At 35.8% G+C, this 20,290-nt stretch overlaps 1 protein-coding gene across 1 annotated transcript in view; it reads right to left on the reverse strand.

The window, feature by feature from the left end:
* Window positions 1-365: 365 nt before the first annotated feature.
* Window positions 366-20,290, reverse strand: part of PIP5K1B (phosphatidylinositol-4-phosphate 5-kinase type 1 beta) — a gene marked incomplete at both ends in the record, with an annotated part of 38,183 nt that continues 18,258 nt past the window's right edge. The window contains 8 exons of the mRNA XM_079548639.1: window positions 366-514; window positions 1,208-1,363; window positions 4,869-4,953; window positions 5,466-5,514; window positions 5,614-5,697; window positions 7,049-7,260; window positions 14,994-15,293; window positions 17,486-17,638. Of these exons, the coding sequence (XP_079404765.1) occupies window positions 366-514; window positions 1,208-1,363; window positions 4,869-4,953; window positions 5,466-5,514; window positions 5,614-5,697; window positions 7,049-7,260; window positions 14,994-15,293; window positions 17,486-17,638 (1,188 nt within the window). The remainder of the gene's footprint in view (window positions 515-1,207; window positions 1,364-4,868; window positions 4,954-5,465; window positions 5,515-5,613; window positions 5,698-7,048; window positions 7,261-14,993; window positions 15,294-17,485; window positions 17,639-20,290) is intronic.

A 20,290-nucleotide genomic window follows, 5' to 3' on the forward strand; every position in this document is an offset into this window, starting at 1 on the left:
AGTATAGTTTGGGTTGTGGAACAGACTAAGGCCTAAGTAAGTTTTCAATGCCTAGTTTGGTTTTGGAAAATGATAAAAAAATTCAAAGAAAACTGTAACATTCAAAGCATACTGTAACACTGACGCTGAGTTTATGCTTTTTACTTTTTGACCCCATTGCAAAATACTTAACAAATCCAATAGGATTACAGCAGTTCTGCTTCAGTGGTAATGGTCAACACTGGTCTACACAAAAAATCTCTCACTCTGATTTTAATTTTGCAGAGCCTCCTCCCATTGAACATGTTGCCATAGTTTTACCAGAACAGTGGGGAGTCCTCTTCTAAATACGGAATAGAATAAAAAAAAAAAAAGCTAGAATAAATTTACCTGCTGGAATAGAGCATAGGCTGATCACGTTGATAACGTTCATCTACATTCAAGGAAGAAGAAGAAATTGTGGTTGCCAGAGAAGCTGCTTCAAACAGAGATGGAGTGCTTGGTACTAAATCCGGCCGGCGGCGTGAACCCAGTACTGAATATACAAAAATAAAGAACAAGGTTAACTTCCATTTCAGATTGAATCCAGAAGCCTTTATGCAAGTATATGGGGTTACCTGGTACTCTCACTAGGTTCTCCAAGCTTCTACACATGTTTGAATAGATGATATTGTGATGCGCCCATACCCACAGTCTTTACAAGGCAAATTTCAACTGCTAGTCAGTACATTCATCAGAATACAAAGCAACTGGAGAGACAAATATTAAACAGCAGTATGAATATATGATGAATTCTTCTAAGAGCCAGGACCACTCTCACACTATGTGAGCCTTCTTTTCAGACAGGATTAAGTAGTCATTTCTCCTTTGTATCGGGCTGGAAATGACCTCTAACAGGAGCAGATTCTGTCTCTTCAAAAAGACTCTGGGGCAAACAAATTGAGCTTGAAAACAATGTGACATATTTATTTAGAAATCAGACAAAAGAATAGCACTGGCTCTGGCCTTAATCTGCTAACTATTGGACGAATTGTTTTAGGATCTCCTGCAAACAAGAAGAAAACTAAGGTCATAAAACCTTGATATATAAACTACTTTTTCCATGCAGTATCCAAGAGTAACCAAACCTCAAGTTCTGAAGACTAGCAAGACTCCAGATCTTCTAGTTCACGCTTTTACAAAATTCTTTTAAAAATATGGTTCAGACTGTTGAGTTGAAAGGTATTACCTTCCTCATCAAGGCTGGAGTAGCTTTGTCCTTCAGTAATAATGCTTTGCGTTTCATCCTTCCACTCCTGGCTGACGGCACACACTATTTCTTGTGATGTTGCCTTTAGGGCTGTGATGGAATTGCATCGTTTCTTGGAAGGTGAAGACCTTAAAGCTGTGTTACCAAATGAAAAAAGGTGATGAATTAAGTCACTTCAATGTCCTGTACATCTTTAACAGCATACAAAAAGGTAAGTCACCTATAAAGCTAGAGTTTCTTGGTACAGATCAGACTGTAGACTGTATACATCCAGATAGAGAAATCACTTATCAAATAGCTTAGCACTAAACCCACAGGCAGTGGTCGGTTACTTATCTCTGAGCAAAGTGCTTTTATTTATTTGCTTTCTGGAGTTTCCTACTGATCATGGAACAAAAAGACAAATTAGTCAACCAAGCTTTGTATCACTGTTAGAAGTATCCTATGTATCAGACAGCATCCTATGTAAGTGTATTCAGAGACAGACTGATGCAGAAGAAAACCAGACAGGAAAACTGAAAAGTTTTGGTACCTTCTGAGAAGTTACAACCATTTCTTTGAGCTATGAATCGTTCATATATAATAATGTATGTGCTATTACAGAATTTCTTCAGTGGTATGTGTGAAACCTAAACTTTTTTAAAATAAAATAAACACTTCCAAAATGTTGATGGCTTATATACTCAGAAAATGCCTGCTGTAATTCTTATTAGGGCTTTCCCACCTGAACAGCACTTTGAGTGGAACACTAGATCTCATCATTGTTACTACAATCGAATCATGATCTCTGTTCATAGTTCTCCTTTAGAAGAATGCCAGCTAGTTCAATTGGTGTTTTTTAATTGCCAGCTGCTGACTCTCATGCATAAGCAGAAAGGTGATGTCAGATGCACTGGGATAATTTATATTGTTTTTTGATTATTGATTGAATATTGATTATACTCTATCACAGAATTCAAGTTAAGAGCATCAAAGCCACTGAAACCGGAATTCCGGAACCGGAATTGCTGAGCAAAAATATAAAACAAAATAGCTGCTGTGCTAGTCTTCGACCAATGATGAATCTTCTTACTACATTTCCACAGTTATTTATGGAAGCTTATTCTGTGCACTAAGGGAAAAGCACATACTCAGAACAGGGCTTAAGAGCTTAAACTGAAATGTCTTGCTTGAAGTTGAAAAGCAATGTTCCCAAAGACAGATACACTCCTACTTTTTTTTTTTTTTAAATGAAAAAATGATAATGTATTTTAACAGCTAACCCATACAAAAGTAGATTAATAGCCTTGTATGCAGATCAGTAACAGCGGAATACTAAAAGAAGTTAATAGCCTGAAAAAGTGAGACAGACAAATAAAAATCATCAAGAAAATAAGGCATCATGTCCCTTAGTTGTACCATAGTTTTCAAATACAGAAAGGCTCCCATCTTGCACTGAGATAAATCCAGCAGAAAGAAACTGAAATAAAACCAGAAAGAACTGAAAATACTCAAATGCACAGGGAATGTGTATACTGGAAAGGTTCCAGATAATAAAGCCTTTGAGTAGTGTCTCATAAAACTTAGCTCCCTAGCAAAATTATTCCATAGTCAAAGAGATCTCAATCTCAGGAGGAACATTCCTTTCATCTGAACTGATGTTTAATTTTTTTTTTTTTTTTTTTTTTTTTTAAATATATATTTCCTTGCTGTCTTCTTTTTATATTAATCACAATGTTGTGCCATAAAGTGATAATTTTAAGTTGTGTTATTTATCTCTTCCAAAGGTTTTAGTGTGTAGCACCTTAAGCTATTTGTATAAGAATTTGCAGCCACCCTCCTTACGCTTAAATTTAATTTTTTCTACCCTTCATTTCAATTTCTTTCTTACCTTTCTCCGTATAGGCTTCATTCTTCTTCTTTCAGATAACTAAGGACAACATTAAAAGAGACCAGACTAACACTAATCACAAAGATATTTACAAAATATCCTCTATCAGTTTGACACAATGCCATAGGTTCAATATTAATCCTGTAGCATTTGAACAAAGTGTCTATTCCACAAACTAACTTCCACCTCCAATGAACACACAGCTAAACAAGATAGCTAACTGCTATACTGCATTCTGATAACCAGGACTCATTCTAGAATATATGCTTCTTTATCAAGCACATCGTTCTAGCCACACAGTTGATTTAAATTTATTTGTGAAGAACTGTGCTTTAAAAAAAAAAATCCCAAACTCACAGAACACTGTTTCTTAAAGGGTAAGTGTCAGAAGCATGCAGTTTTTTACCAAATGGAAAAGAAAAAAACAACAACTTGCAATTTCATCATCTCCACAGACTTCAAAAATAATTTCACAGTGAAACAGAAGTTAGTAAGGATGCAACCAATCGATCTGTATGTCTTACATACTAAAGGTTTTATATAAGCTGCCATGATTGTTGAAAAAGCAAAAAAAAACTAAAAAAAAACCCTCATTGCTCTGATAACCAGAACAGCTTCCACTAAAACTGATGCTTCAGACTGAAACTCTTTTCAGTAGCACGACATATTCACAAAAGAATTATCCATCCTTTCATGAGTATTTATAACACTCCCCAAAAGTTTATTTTCCTGAATACTTGTCACAACATAGCTTGCACATGAAGAATCACTAATTACAATTAATTTAAATGGTTTTTTTGCTCCTCTAAACACTTCCTCACTCTCCTTAAAGTACATCATCTATCCTTTAGTTTGTCAGCTCTCAGCTTTCTCTTTTCAGTCTTCTTATTTAGAAATTTCACAAAGTACCTATCATTTACTTCTCTGGTTTGTTGTCACTCAGAGTCTGCTTAAGGTCACTTTCCCCCTTCTCTAACACTTAAAAAAGTCTACAGTTACATGGTCTTCTTTAAATTACATTAATAATTCAATTTATTTCTGAGAAGTTGAAGTTACAATAGTAAGAAGTTAAATTATTGCTGAAACATTAAAACTGAAATCTTTGGATAACTCTTGGTAGTGATATTCCTCTGCTGTGATGGTGGGTTTTGGCATTTTCTCTCTCTTGTAAATACCTATTAACAGTATGCATCTTGCCCTTTAGAATGAATAAAAGTGTTAAGGAAAGGGGAAATGGAGGCAAAAAGTAGAAACAAGAAATAAAGATGAAAGACTTAGTTAAACCCAACTTTCCATTTCTTTTTGACAAAGCACATAAGAAATCCATATCAAAGGGAAGATTGCCTACATTCAAACATGTTGAAGAGGATATTTCATCAGTCTTTACTTATTCACATTAAACAAAGCACTGAGGGTACTGCTATGAACAGAAGCAGGACAAGACTCATAATTAGCTCAAAATCTATCTTTCTGTCAATGTCAATATACAGAAACCTATCTTATCTTCAGACGTCCAGCAAAAAAAAACAGATACAGCAAAAAAGGATACAGCAAAAAAAAAAACAAAAAACCAAAAAAAACCCACACATAGCAAATACGTAATTCTACTACCAGGGTACAATCCCACTATCTCTAATGAAAAAACTCGAGTTCTGCTAGCATAAGTGGTACATGATCTTGTAGAAAGGATTCTTGTATTACCAGGACAGAAGTGTTAGAAAATAATGATTATGAAAATGCCTAGAAGAGCAAACTCAACTATTCTCTTACCTTGAACTTTCTTGAAAACTCTTGTATTCATAAACTTTAAAAATCTATCAGCATAAAAACTTGGTCTGTGAACTGAAACTGTATCCTGCAAAATTGAAAAAGGTCTTAGTCACATTTTCTATAACAAAATCAAACTTATACCGTCAAGATAAAAGTTCAACACATCAAGTAAACAGTACCACATTTTTCTGGTCTACTGAAAACAACAAAGCTCAAGCAATTATTTCCTTTAAGGAAAGATAGCTCTTAGGTAAAAGTTTACATTTATGAAATTCCAAATTCAAACTTAAATAGCTATGTTCTGCAAAATCTCTGCAGAATTTGAAAATGATAGTTTTCAGAACATGAGTTTTTTAATGTCTTGCTAATGGCTACTCCTGTGTAAGTCACAAAGGCAAGATCACTTTACCTGCTTTTCGAAAGGACAACAAAAAATCAGAGCACGTATTAAGAGCAACCTAAAAGATTTCAGAAACAGTTTAGATGATAAGGTGATGGTAGACTACAAATATACCAGAGTTCTCCTTTTCCTGTTTAACAGAAAACAAAGTTCCATTACTTTTAATAAAAAAATAAACCAAAACCAAAAACATTTACCCCATCGTAAACAAGAGCTTTCCATGAATGTTCCAGCTTCTTCATTAACCTAAGTACACAAAAAAAAGTCAGAACTGTTCTATAAAATGTCCACATTTGTAAGTAATTTCAAAATATTTTATTCAGCAGAAGTTCAATTGCCATTTACCTGTAAGACTGCAGAATATCAATAATCCCCATAAACAGAAGCAGCTTTTCTCCTTTATGGCTTTTAGCTGGAATACCTCCCATTCTGACAGAAACAATAAAAGTGCAGTTAGAATCTCTGATTGTTGCTTTGTAGGTGAAATAAACCCACCTACAAATCCAAAGAAATAAGACAATTTCAAAGCTGGATGCCACAATGCAAATTCAGATGTAGCTCACTTAGCACAGAACTGATTTGAAACGGCAAGTTTAAAGTACTTCAGATAGATTGTTACATACTTATCATAAATAAGGTATATTTGGGGGTGATTTGTGGATAGGATTGCACTGGGCTTTCTGTAGCAATACTGCACTTCTCATTATCTGAGTAGCACCCAATATCTTCACCGCTACATGATGCCTCGTCTCCCATACTTAATAACCACAGGAGCTTTCTTGGATACCCTATGTAATGAGCTGTATCTTTAAGTAAAAAAACAAAAAAACAAAAAGCCAACAACACAAACCAAAACCAAAAATGAACACCCCCTGCCAAATGGCTGGTGCAACACCTCTGTAATCGTACAACAGCATTCATCATGCCCTGTGTAAAAGTTATACTGCAAAAAACCTCAATGAAACCCAGCTTTTCGCCTAATTTATATTCTAGACCACAGAACATTTGGAAACTCTAAAATGCAAAGTACCATGGTTCTCTCATTTATCTGCTGTAGGTTTAAACACACTTTCATAGTGTTAATTGTATTTACACAGACAGCTCCCTCAAAAGCTGTGAGAAAAATTCTTCTAATATTCAATTAAACCCTCATTATACTCAAGAATTGACTACGAAGATTAAGAATGGTGATCATAATATCCTCATTGATAATGGATGCATTTCAAAGGAAAGAACAGAAAGAACAACTGAATATACGAATACATGAATATGTATCGTTATATGCAGCTTTTGTTATACAGAAATATAAGAGAAAAGCAGCCATTCTCAACCTCAAGAAATAGCGTACACAAATACGACTGCACTTCAGCAGTGATTATACAATCCTGCGTATTGAGTATACTACTTTAATATCAAAAGTAAGCACTACAGAAGCATCCATTTCGGTGTTAATAGTTTTTAACTATGGCTCATCAGGCTGTTTTTAATTAAGACTAGTTTATATCTGGGACTCTTACAACGGGTGCCTCATGACATTTCTTTCATAAATGAAACTAACAATATTTGCAATCAGCTGTTTGAAGGTATCAGTCAACTACTCAACATTTTTACTTCTCAGTCTCCAGCAAGTCTTGATGGTGAAGCTTTGAAAAAGTTAAAATGCAAAACCCTTTCAATTCCTGAAATACAAATGAGTCTTGAATGTTTTCCCAATAAACATCATGTGACACTGTCTGGAGAACTTTTAATGTCAACGTTAAGAGCGTAGTATGGCACTTACGTGTTTGTTGTCTCTGTTACAACAGAGTCCCCTGACTTCCCAGGCCCCTGTATGGACTCCATGGCTGTGGAATAGAGAACTTTCTGCCCTCCAGGACGTTTCCCATCAGATGCGTTCTGGGAGCATTCACCCTCTTTTTCTCTCATGTTACTGTTCAGTATGTGTATCCCCAGTAACAGACTGTAATCCATTATCTTAAAACTTTCTAGAACCTATGAACAAAGAAGAACTGGCTGCAGTGAAACGAGGAAAGGCTACATGAAATTGTGTTACACAGCAGCATTTTGAGAACCACAATAAAAACGAGCCTTCACAGCAACACTTTTCCTCGACTGGGAAAACGTACAATAAGAGCCCTAAAAAATAATCTTTTACTACTCCATATAAGTTAAATGCTAGTTATCTTATCTCTTAACACCTGACAAAAGAAACATATAAAACAAATGTAACATAATGTTGCTCTGTAATCAAGAAAGATACATTCACTCTTCTTTATTCATAGAAAAAAAAAAATTAAAAATTCCACTATATACTTAAGAACTACACATAACTGTAATTCCTGTTCCAGGTGCTTTAAGGAGAAATTCTGCCTGTGCTAAAGTAGTACTCTTCTCCACTTCCTGTTTTAACTCAAAAAGTATTCCTGAAGCATTTCCCATTGTCAGGAAAATCACTTAGTACTGCTCTTTCAGAGCCGCCTTCTCTAATGCACATGTACCATATATTTCTAGTCAGTGACATCATTGTGAGATATCTGTCATACCTCCATTAAAAGGCAATATATTCAAGTCAATGTGTGAACATAAAATAAAACAAGCTGTAATCACAGCAACGTAACAAAAATGTTAGTAGAAAGAGGCTGGATTACTACCCCTGATAATGACAGTGCTATGTGGAAGGAGAGAAATAGTAGGGAAACAAGGGAAAATTTGCAGTGCCATTTAACTTTCCTTTCATTCATTCACCTCAGCAATGATTTATGGTAAGTTTTAGCACACAATGCCCAATGCAAAGGTGTAATTTTGTCTGAATTAAGAGGTACTAGTACATCTTTTTACCTCAGTGGGAACAAAATGTGATCATTTTATAGTGACGACAAACAAAGAGCAGAAACTCTCTATGTTAAGAGTTGACTCTTTATGTTAAGTGCAGCTAACCAAAAGCACAAATATTTTTAAGCATAACACTGAGTTGGCATGTGAACTCTATGATGTATTGCAAATCCAAAATTAGATTTGTTGGCAACCTCCAGGAAGCATTTAATGCTCTGTGAATTTGTATACGGAAAAAGTAGTCTACTACTTAATACCAATCTCCAAAGATAATTTTAACTTCAGTGATCAAATATACGCAAAGAGGTAGGAAAGCTCCTTTCCACTCCATTTATATTTCTTATATACTTGTCAAAGTAACTAGAAGCTGAATTCTTTCCTGCCTCTGGTATTTGTTTCCACGAGACACAATAGCTTAATTTTTGCTTCACTCTTGGTACATAGGGTGAAGAAAGCAAGCATAACACAAAGTAACCTAAGTGAAAAGGCACAGACTCATACCAATTTCCAGAGAGAAAGAAAGAGATTAGACAGTGTGGTAGGTTTGAACTTGCTCAGTGTCCCGCACCCACTCAGGTCAGTGATGAATGGGACAAGAAAAATGCATACATAGGTATGGCTATTAGTACTCCAGAGCATCTTTTGAAAACAGAACTCACCCAAGTTTCAGGATGCAAGAAAAGCATATTTTAAATTACCATGTGACAACATAAGGAAATGTTACTGCTCACTGTGTCAGTGACTATTAACTTCCTGTTTTATAATCACTAACTGCAAGAATAGCACAACAAACAGATGTGAAAGCCCAGACACTTGGCATCAAATAAATCCTAGAATTTTCCTTACCATTTGCTAGTTACTAAGCTTTTCTCATACACATTATTATATTATTATATATATAATGCAGCCACTGAAAATATGCAATCAGTAGAAGCCTGTCACCACACTCCATTAGTTTCTGTGCTGGCTGAAAAAAAAAAAAATACCAAAACAAGAAACAGGATTCGTCCTCAATAACATTACCACAACAGAATAGCTAATAACACTGTCTACGCAAAGCCGGATTTCACCAGCTTGTCAAGTTTGCAAAAAAGCATTATCACTTTCTTACATTTATAATACCTGGCAATTCTGCCTTCAACCTATTCCTTACTCACTCTCTAATTAGATTACATTAGAGTCACTATGATTTAACAGCATTAATTCATTACCCACATTTAGGATTTGATACAGTCTCATGGAAAGCTATGGTATCACGTGCTGGTCCCTATTCCAAAGGGATGGACCCCTTACACAATAAAATTAATCTTTCTGACTACATCAATTCGTCATTGCCACTTAAACCCACAGTGCTTTTGTTGTACAATGGACAGATAATCTTTCTGACAACTTACTATTTTGTTCCAAAAGCTACTGGAAAGAAACACCAGAAAAACAGGAAGGTATTCTGCTATCCTAACTGTTCTTCATAAGCAGTATCAAGTTTTTGCTATAAAGGTACTGAACTGAGTTCCTAATCTAGCGCAAAAAAAAAAAAAAAAAAAAAACAACAAAAAAAAAAACAAAAAGAAAGGCACCAAAAAAATAAAAAGAACCCTAAAAGAAATCAGTTCAATAAAGGCATGTATTCACAGCAAAATGAAAAAGCTCATTGAAATATCTGATGCCAGCCAGACAGCACTGCTAGAAATTGATATTAACTCTCAGAAACAAGCTCCTTGTGAAGGAAAAGTCAGAAGCCCAATCATTATTCATGTAACCACTCTGAGATGTGCCCTGCTAATAGAACGCTACTGGGAAACTTCTGCAAGAACATTCTTGTGTTTGTTAATGACAGATGAACGTTCTTGTCATGTACTTGTTTGTAAGCAGTGCTTACCAGCAGCCTCCAGCTGGTAAGCCTCTCAGCATTCCAGCCTTAAGCACTACCTTGCCTTCATACTATATAATAGCCCAGTCAAGCTGCAACTCAGAATACATTGCTTCTGAACAAGGAAAAATAACTCCTTGAATCAGATTTTCTCTTTTCTAAGTTAATCAGATGTTGAAGTGTTCCATGAGTCATCTCAGACAAGGTCACAGTGAACAAGCTCAGCCAGTGACTAACAACAAAGCACGTATTCCTGCTATGTAATTTCATTTTTATACCACATACAGCCCAAGGTACGAACTGACGGCAAAATCTCTGTTCATGCTGCTAACCATAAAAGCTCCTGCAATTTTCACAGAATCAAAGAAAATACTACATAGAAAAAGATAATTTTGTAAGTTTTTTCATAAACTTGTAAGGTTAACCACAAAATCAGGCTTTTCCTCTGCTATAAGAGTTTCAGAAAAGGGGCATAAGAACTAGTATAACAGAAATAAAATGAATTTAACAGCTAATCAATGATCACGTTCCAACATAATGAGAACTATTTTCGTTCTTTTTTTTTTTTTTTTAAACAAATAAAAAAAATACAGAAGAAAAGTCTGTTTCACAAAAATATGCACTCTCAGAAACAAGTGTGCAAATGTCCAATGCCTACTGACCGGTGATGTTGCATTAAACTAAAAAGACGTAGTTTTGTTGAAGTGCAGCTTCAGAATAAGTAGGGTTAGTTTCCATTTAAAATTATCAGAAGGGAAATCTCCCAATAAAGAAAGCCAAACTCAATCATCTGGTTTGCAATTCTTCTTCAAAATCTTAGCAGTAATGCATTTTGTCCTAAAATCTTGAAAAATGCTAGGCATTGGGAAGGAATAACAAAACAATAAACAAACATGACTTGAAGTCCTACTCTGACCAGCAACGAGAAACGGCATTCACAAATATTTCATACTATAGATAGCACAGAGATATTAGCAAAGTAATAGTCACAATACTCCTTCGGAACACCTACTTACTCTCCTGACTTCTTTTTTTAATGAAAAAAAAATACAAGGAAGAAATAAAGTACTCCTCCAAAGAGGGATCACTGCATCAATCTTCATATTAACTGTCAGGAATGTTTTTGGTTTCCTCAATTGCAGTAAAACACCTTAGGGAAAGGGGCGAAGAATGAAAGATTACTTGAATCTGAGCTTTATTTATTGCTGTGTTTTCTGAGAAAAAGGTTATTTTTCCAGAATTTGGAAGACATATCCCCAGTGAAATCATAAGCCACACAGCATCTCCAGGCATACTTTGCCTATTCTTAAGCCATTAACACTTCAATTGAAAACTTAAATAAACCGTCTTTCTGTTGAAAAACTTATCATTTAATGCAAGACAAAAAACCTTGGGCTTGGAGTGAACTGATTTGTCTATTAGTCTGTGTAATTTAAGTGACAGGCCCACTAAGGTCACTGAGAAGAATAAATTTTGAACTTCTAGGCAGGCTTCTTAATATGCTTCACTAGGAAAACAAAAACCATTCTGAAGTAATGAAGACCACTAGTGCTCTTATAAACACTGTTTGTTTTCTTCATCCCCTCTTTTTAAGTAGATGTAGAATAAATCTTATGCTAATTTTCAGAATATCATATCTTTGCAATTTCCCTGTTGAATTTTAACCTCAGGATAAATAAGTGCTGTTCAATTTTCATAGACAGTTTTTCTGTCACCAGTATTTATATACACTGGAAAGGGTATATATAAAGCAAGAGGAGGGAGACATACTGGGAGCTGCATTCTTACTGGCAAAAAGAAGTTATCACAGCATCTACAGATAAGCATCTTACTGAGCAGACACTAACAGCAAAGTAAAGAGCAAAAAAAGACTGCTTCGAAGAATTTCTTCCATATAGCTAATTACTACAGTCAACTGCACTGACATACACCTTTAATTAGCCCTTTTTTGTTTTCTCTTGGATTCAGCAGCAGGTAGGAAAAAAAACATCACCAAGCTGTATTTAATAGGACAGTCAAAATTCCTGTATATGACTAGTTAACATTCAAGGGCATACTGCATATGTGCAAGCACATACATGAAGCAAAGATTTACAAGAAAAAAATCCATGACTATCTATTCTTCTGAAATTCATGTTTTTCATCTAAAGTTATGCTAATGCACTTAGTTTTCTACAAGCTCATCTAGATACCTAACAATCTCTGAATAATCATGACACTGTCCATTTTAAAAGGGATCTTTTTTCTTCCTTTTGATCAACACTTACCTGTAAAACTCTTGATTTTTTAATATATGAAGTTCAAAAAGCAACCTTTCTTACGTGTTTGGACTTAATTCCTGGTACCCGAGAACATGCTTGGTGTTTTCTCCTATGCTTTCTACCCAGAAAACAGGTAGTTTGCACTTACGAATTACTAAAGAGCTTCAGTAAAGATCAAGCACACAATAATAGATGCCTAGCTTTACTTTGATTTGGTAGCACCTATGTACAATAAAATACTACAGTTAATGCACTTCTAGCCTTTCTTTCACAAACTGACATGGTCATGTTACTTGTACCTAAAACTTCAGTTAGTGACATAACTTATCCTTAATCTATACACAAGTATTCCTCTATACAGAATTCCTGTGTGATTAAATGTTTATCAGAAAACACAGAGGTAAGTTTGATGTGGAGTTCAATTCTGTGTATCTTTAACAAAACAAAACCAAACAATATTGAAAATGCATTTTTAACCGTCTTCACTGATTTTGGTTTTACTTAGTATTTGCTTAAAGCTTATACATCTTTGTCTCATCCTGAGTAGAACAGTTTCTCTTCATATTTGTCATAATTGAATTTTACTTGAAAATTGGAGAATTCACCTTGTTTTTAGTAGCCTACAGTTTGACACAGTAATGAGCATAACTAACAAATAATAAACTAACAAATAAAATATGGTTTAAGTAGCAGTGATTCAAACACCTGTCTTTCAATACTCTCAGTGTTTACCATTATATAAAAAACAGGCATGTTGGCTTTAGAAACTTGAGATGAGTAAGGCTTCGCAGAAAACATTTTAAGTGAAGGTCCAGCCAGTAGAACATGCATCAGTAGCACCATACTGCTGCATTCCATCCCAACTCCCAGTCACTATAATAGTGCCTGCTCACAAGAATATGATAGCTTTACTAAATCTCCATGACAGTCTGGAATTTGAAAGCTAGTTCAAACTTCCAACTGTATTTATTGTCCTGTACCATGAACTCAAGAATATTACATCCTTCTGACCACTGCAATATTACAATTTTTCATTTAGCTAGGATGCAAAAAGCACAAAAAAAGTATGTGAATAAAGCTTTCAGTTCCTACCACCTTGACAAGTGTGGAACACCAGAGCTGGGTATAGAACACAATCAAAAAAGGAACTCAGACACACGCCCTGTGCAAGTAGAGACTACATTCATTATCAGTGAAACTAACAGTCTGCTAGAGGTGAGGTGTTCAGTAGGTGACAAGGGCAGCAAGAAGAGTTTCTACAGCTAAAATTGCACCAAAAGGCTGACCAAGGAAAATACCAGCTTGCTGCTGAGCTGGGTGTGCCTGTGACAGTAGGCACAGATAAGGCAGTTCCTCATCACATTCTCTATTGCCAGCAGAAAGGTCAGCCAGGCTTCTTGCTTAGTGATATGGCTCCAGGAGCAGTTACCAGATGGGGATGTTAATATTAAAAAAGCGAGAATAAAAAATGTTGCTTACTGGCTCTGATGTTCCACAGAGCTCTCCAGTAACACATGCCACGACTTTACCAACCGTTTCTAACAAAGCAGGGAGAGTCCTCCTTCATAACAACAAGTAGACTATCAATTCCTGTTTTTACTTTTCAATTGTGTTCCCTTTATTAGATTCTGTTTTTATACTCCGCTTAACAGGTTACCCTCCAAGCTTTGCCTGGGTAAGTAGCCTTCAACAAGAAGAGGAGGGTGCACAAAAGGGTGTCCAGAATGCTGATGCATTCTGCATTATCACACATGGAAGGAGCTCAGGAAATGCTCAATGCAAGAGGCTACAAAAAGAACAATGCATGACGTTAGATAAATGTCTAATGCTGAATATGCAGCTGAACGTTAGGTCACCCAGTTTTACAAATCAAGCACAAGACATTGCAGAGTTTTGTTTAATTAAACAAAAAGTACTATTCATGTGCAAAAAAAAATCTACCCACATTTTCCATCTTGCAAAACAGGTGGCAATGAACAATTAAGTGATGTTCAGGATGCCTTTTCTATGCCTTCTTCAGTCAATGCATTTCTCTGTTTTATCATCAAAAATTATTAAGCAGGTCTTTTGTTTCTGCAACCCCCTTTGATTCTTTTGGACCTCTGTGGGAACTGAGTAGCTCCTCTTTTTTCTAGCTTTACTTTTTTTTTTTTTTTCCTACCGAAAAAAAAATTATTATATAAAAAACAATTCTGCCTACAAGAGACACTGATATCACTCACTAGGTTCACAACGGCAGACATCCCTCCCTATCTACAAAATCTTATGTGGACATCAAGCAGTACCTTTCAGCATGGGAAATTACTTTGCTCCAGAACTAAGACTGCTGCCACAAGACATACCTGCATTATTCAGTTTATTGGCTTCTATCCACTAAGAATGAGACAGCCCCACCAAAGCAGTACTGAGCCTACTACTTTAAATACTCTTCAATCTTACCTAATGGCAGTACTACAGGTCTATTTGCTGAGCATCAGGAAAGATTCATTAAAAAGTTCAAATTAACGGAAAACAGTAATAATAAGAAATACTCTATTGTATTTAGCTGTATTTCCATAAATGGGCCTTAAATCCTAATAACCAACTAAAACATAGTTTTCATCAGTGCTTTGACATTTTTTGTTTTTTCTAATTAAATTGGATGGAGAGGGACCTGGCAGATTAAACAACATAGAGAGCTATATACTACTCCTTGTTTTGCTGAACTAAATCTAGAATAGACATGAACAGAAAAGATGCTATGGTCAATAAATCTTACTCACGCGACAATCCCGTTGCAATGTTTTCATTAATGCGCTGTGAGTTTCAGAGTCAAAATACAATCCTTCATGCATGTCTTGCAAGAAATCCAAGTCTTTGAACGTTGGGTTGGACTTCTCCCTCTCTTTTCTTGATGCTCTCCTTTTATACGTGGAGCCTTTCAAGTCATATGTGAAATGCATTTTCAAGGCTCGTGGCAAAACATTGTTCATAACAACAATTCTAATATTGATGCCTCCTGACTGAACACAGTACAGCCCATAAAATTTGGGTAGAAGCGTTCTTGGATTCTGGTTCAGATTCTAAAACAAAAGGGATACATTTAAATACGTTTATTTAGAAGAATGAACATGCTTAAGAAAGTTATTTTTATGCCGAAGGACAGTAAACAAAGAGCAAGAGAACAGAACAGATTTTCCTACTAAGCGCAGTTTCCTTGAACAATTCTTAAACACACCACACTATTCTGAAAAGAAACTAAAAGTGAAAGGTCTACCACAAAACAAACCTCCTGTGACGCCCAGAGGCTTCACATAACCACACTGTCCTTCCAATGTAAAGGCTAAACGCAAGTATTGGAAGAAAAAAAATAAAATAAAATAAAATAAAAAATCAGATGCTGCTACCAACACACATTACCTCCTGACAGGTAGTTCCAATTTAGTTTGAACCACCACAATCACACTTCTTGATATGCACTATTCTGACAAATACGAAAGCATCTCTGATTCTGCATGTATAGCAGGTTTCTCTTTCCCACATCCCATGAAAGTGTAGACTGGGCTAACCTAAACATTACCCAAAGATTTATTTTATTGTTTTGATCTGAATAACCTTTGCATTTCACATGTGGGAAGAAGTTTGGGTCAACTGCCCTAACTTGGATTCTGAGAAAGAAGAATCTCTGCCTCCGTGAGGCTTTTCATTATGAAAATTAGTGCCAAATGATCAGGTTGTCTCCACGTGAGTCTGAGGTCATTACAGAATCATGACACACCATCAAAATAGTAGGAGATCACTAGAGAGGAGAGAGTAAAAATCATCCTTCTGAATGCAACTACTCTCAGTTTTTGGCATGAAAACACAAGAAAGGGAAAAATTACTTCAAGTCTTGCATTATTATAAAGTTAGAACATATACCTATGGGAACAAACTGCTTTCATGGAAACAGGGTGATTAAAGCTTTACATTTTGGAAATCCTTGTATATGTTAAAAGCAAGAATAAAGCTCCTAGAAGCAAAGAAAAGTGGTCATACATTTACTCGTAGTAATGCTCAACTCAAACCTATGCTGAGCTGATTATCCTGATTACAAACAAGAAAAAGGAGTACCTACCATTGCAGTTTTTTTTTAATGCTTTTTTTAAAACAAATACTGAATCTCCATTGCATTACTGTAATCACAATTACATTTACAGAATCACAGACTGACCAGGGTTGGAAGGGACCTCAAGGATCATGAATCTCCAACCCCCCTGCCACAGGCAGGGCCACCAACCTCCACATTTAATACTAGACCAGGCTGCCCAGGGCCCATCCAATCTGCCCTTGAACACCTACAAGGATGGGGCATCCACAACCTCTCTGGGCAGACTTTTCCAGCACCTCACCACTCTCTCCGTAAAGAATTTCCCCCTGACATCCAAATTCAATCTTCCCTCCCTCAGCTTAAAACCATTTCCCATTGTCCTACAGTTATCTACCCTTTCAAAGGGTTGATTCCACTCCTGTTTGTAGGCTCCCTACATTCCTCATTCTTTGTACAAGCAGGAAGATAACATTAAGTGCTTGCTTAAGAAAACACAGGAAAAGAAAATCTGGCTAACAATAATCACAGGTGTTATATTCCAAAGTCTTGTATACTACCCAGAAGAATCTGTTTATATGCACATTGAGTAGTTTTTGTTGAAAAAAGGAGAATTGTTTAATTTATTCTGGATTGATGATTTCTGTTTCTAAAGCCTGACACACATAGAACAATACAATCAACTTAACATTAGCTTTCAAAAAGGTTCTACTTAAAATTTAGGTATTGAATAAATTATTTTTATAAGAATACTTTTAACATCATCATTTTAATACATGAGAAACTGAAGTAGTCTAGAAACAAAAGAGAAACTGACCGGTCTAGTCTCTTTGTCCACTCTGAGCGAAATGCAGAGGGTAGACAAACAAAAAGAATGGAGAAAAAAAGCTGAATTAGAAATTTAGAAGTCTTTTTTGTTACTAACTTGTTAGAAGCAAGATTTGGTAGCGTTTTAGATGACATTTAGCTTCATCTTGAATGCTAAGAGAATATTATCCTAAATGTATTCTTGATTTATATCCATTCCTTCTGATGGATGTGGGAGTATAAATTTGAAAGGTAAAAAAAATATTATGAAAAATACAGATAAAGTCATCAAATGATGCCTTCCAATCCTTTGAAGTGTGATGTAAACTGTACACACATAGGTAATGAATATAAAGGTGGAAAAAAACTTCAATTACTTACCATATAATAACCTGGCAAGAGCTTCTGAAGAAACTCAGCCTCTTTGTGCTGAACTGTTTTGATGATGAACTCGTCATCACTAGTTACAAAAAATAAGGACCCACTGGCACCTGGATTGGACAATTCAATTAAAGGCTCACTGCAGATTGAATACTGGAAGAAACAAAAAAGTTTTTTAATGCCAGTGCATGCATTACTTAAGTAGAAGCTTAATACAAAGAACTGCAGCTGCAAATAAACACAGAGGAGTTGTGGAGTTCCATCCTTTGGGCCTCAACAGCAAAAACACTACTACCCAGTACAGCAGACTGGGTCACAGTAATTTGAGGACATGTGGCACAGTTGTGGAAGCAGGACAACTTCCCTCTCCACGAAGCACTGCACCAAATAAATTCTCAAGGCAATGAACTGAGTGAGCAAGACAGAAACAATCCACACTCGCACCATCAGCACTGCAAACCTGTGAACCTCATGATGATATTTTCTTTTCAAATGTTCACTTTTCACAGACATTTATTTATGACACACATGTTGGAAGCGCATCAGAAAAAGACACAAGAAGTACAAGTGTTGTACAACACCCAAATGAGTAATTCATATCCTGTGCAACTAGGGCTGATACTCTTAGAATAATCACCTCAGTATAACTGCTAACGCAGTTTTCTGATAATATGCCTGCTTGAAACTGGATAACTAAATAACAGCAAGAAGGAAAAATACATTTCTGGAGGACCATTATATTGAAGGTTTAGACAGGCTTTCTCTTCACAGAGGTTCAGTAATACTTATGATCACATTAAGGAGGAAAAATAACTAACAAGTATTCTTCACTAGTAGAACCAGACCTCACACAGATGCTAATGCACATTTATTGACCTTCATTAATTTACAGTTTACACTACGTTCAAAGTAAGTGGAGAAAAGACACTAAGCTCCAAAACCACAGAGAAATCTGTTTACATAAAACTCAAGAGCTTATTTGAAATATTAAGCTTTCATTCACACACACTTTCCTTCTGTTATACATCAGTAGCTTTATGCATTTGCAAACCTCGCATGCAGTGCAATAATTTTAAGGCTTCAGTCTTTGAAAGAAACAAAATTACACAGGACCTAAATTATGAGCATTGTAAGCACCAGGAAATTATTCTTAGTAGCAGGTCTTCTGCTCTTATCATAACAAAAAGAATAACTGCTTCAATAACAAAGTAAACTTGGCTTACTGGGTCAGCACATGAGATGAGCTAAGGAATTCCATGGTGGAAAAAAGTAGAAAAATTTTTACTTGCTGAAAACTGCTTTTCATTAAATTTAACCAGAATCTAGCCAATGATTTAAGAGAGTCGTGACAGTAGATATACTCATATATGAAAATGTAGCAAATGTTTTGTTTTGTTTTTTTTGACACTTGAGCTAAAGAAGTGTACTTCCCATATGCTAAAACACTGTGCATTTTCTTGTAGTGGTGCTGGTTGAGGCTTTTCATGTTCTTGGAATTTTTATGCCATTACAAATGCATGCCATAAAAATTTTGCCTATTCCTCTCTCTAATTTTCTGTTTGCTCAGCTCCAATTAATGATGAGCTTTTGTTGGCTGCAGTGGTCTAACAATAGAACAGCACTACTAATCTCTAATGCTACACAGGCCTTCAGAGCAAAACGTTGGTTGTATTACAGCCCCTGAATCTTTCTTGGCAAAATATACAAAGCTTCACCAACAAATTTCAAACCAATTATCTTTAACATTAAACACCGTTTCAAAAACACAGTAAGAAAGAGCCAGAAACCTACACTATATGCTTGTTATTTTACAGTTAGTTCCTGTAAAATAAAAGCCTAAAGATCAATTTTTTTAAACTGCTGGTGATCAAGTGAAATAGAAAATTGAAAACTACCAAACCTCCCCCAAACCACAGCATTTAAGAATCAAGAATTCCCACTTAAAGGTAAAATTGTATACCTCTGTCACTGGAAATCAGACATGTAAGCCTACTTACGCTTGCTATAACTTATCCTCTCCTTATTTTACTCTATTCTCTCTTTCTCCCTTCCCTGTTGAATCATCAGTTTGCATGCTCTTATAGCAAAGTGTCATTTTAGACATTATAGAAGATTTATGATCATGACATGACAGATCCAGATTTCACAATAATAAGTAGGACTACTCAGTCAGAATCCCTACACATGCTACCGAGAGGAATTCTGTGGTAATAACCAATTGGGAACAGAGTCCCACACTAAGTTTTGTTCTCTGATTACAGTATGCCACTGATCATGTCTGCCTCTGGGCCACAATGGACTACAACCTGCTCTGGTTGCAATGTGATGCCTGTTTAGAGTGAGAAACAACAAAAATGGATTGCTTGCAGATTAAGTAGAAATCCAATGGATGCCTGCATCACTTACTACAACACAATTAAATTCCAAATGTATTTAAAAAAAAATTGAAGGAAATCTACTTTTGTATTGTTAAGAAGAGATGTGGTATAATATTGAAACTGCTCAACTCTCAGCTCTCTGGAGTACTGTGTTCAGCCTTCCCTTACTCTAGAAAAAGAGGAACCTGCAGCAACAGGGGAAGAAACGTCCCAGACACACTTCCCCCAAAAAGTGGCACAGAAAAGCTTCATTCTTTTCTTTCACCAGAAATAAGAGTTTCTCAACAGCTGCCCAAATTGAAAGTTTGGAAATAAATAAGAAAAAATAATGCATTTCCACAATGGCTACATGGAAACTGGAAACAAGATATCAGTTTAATTCAGCTTTTGCTTGCATTTGACCACTGAAACGCTTTCTCTATTTCTA

Source organism: Tetrao urogallus, assembly GCF_951394365.1.
Source record: "Tetrao urogallus genome assembly, chromosome: Z".
Taxonomy (NCBI): Eukaryota; Metazoa; Chordata; class Aves; order Galliformes; family Phasianidae; genus Tetrao; species Tetrao urogallus.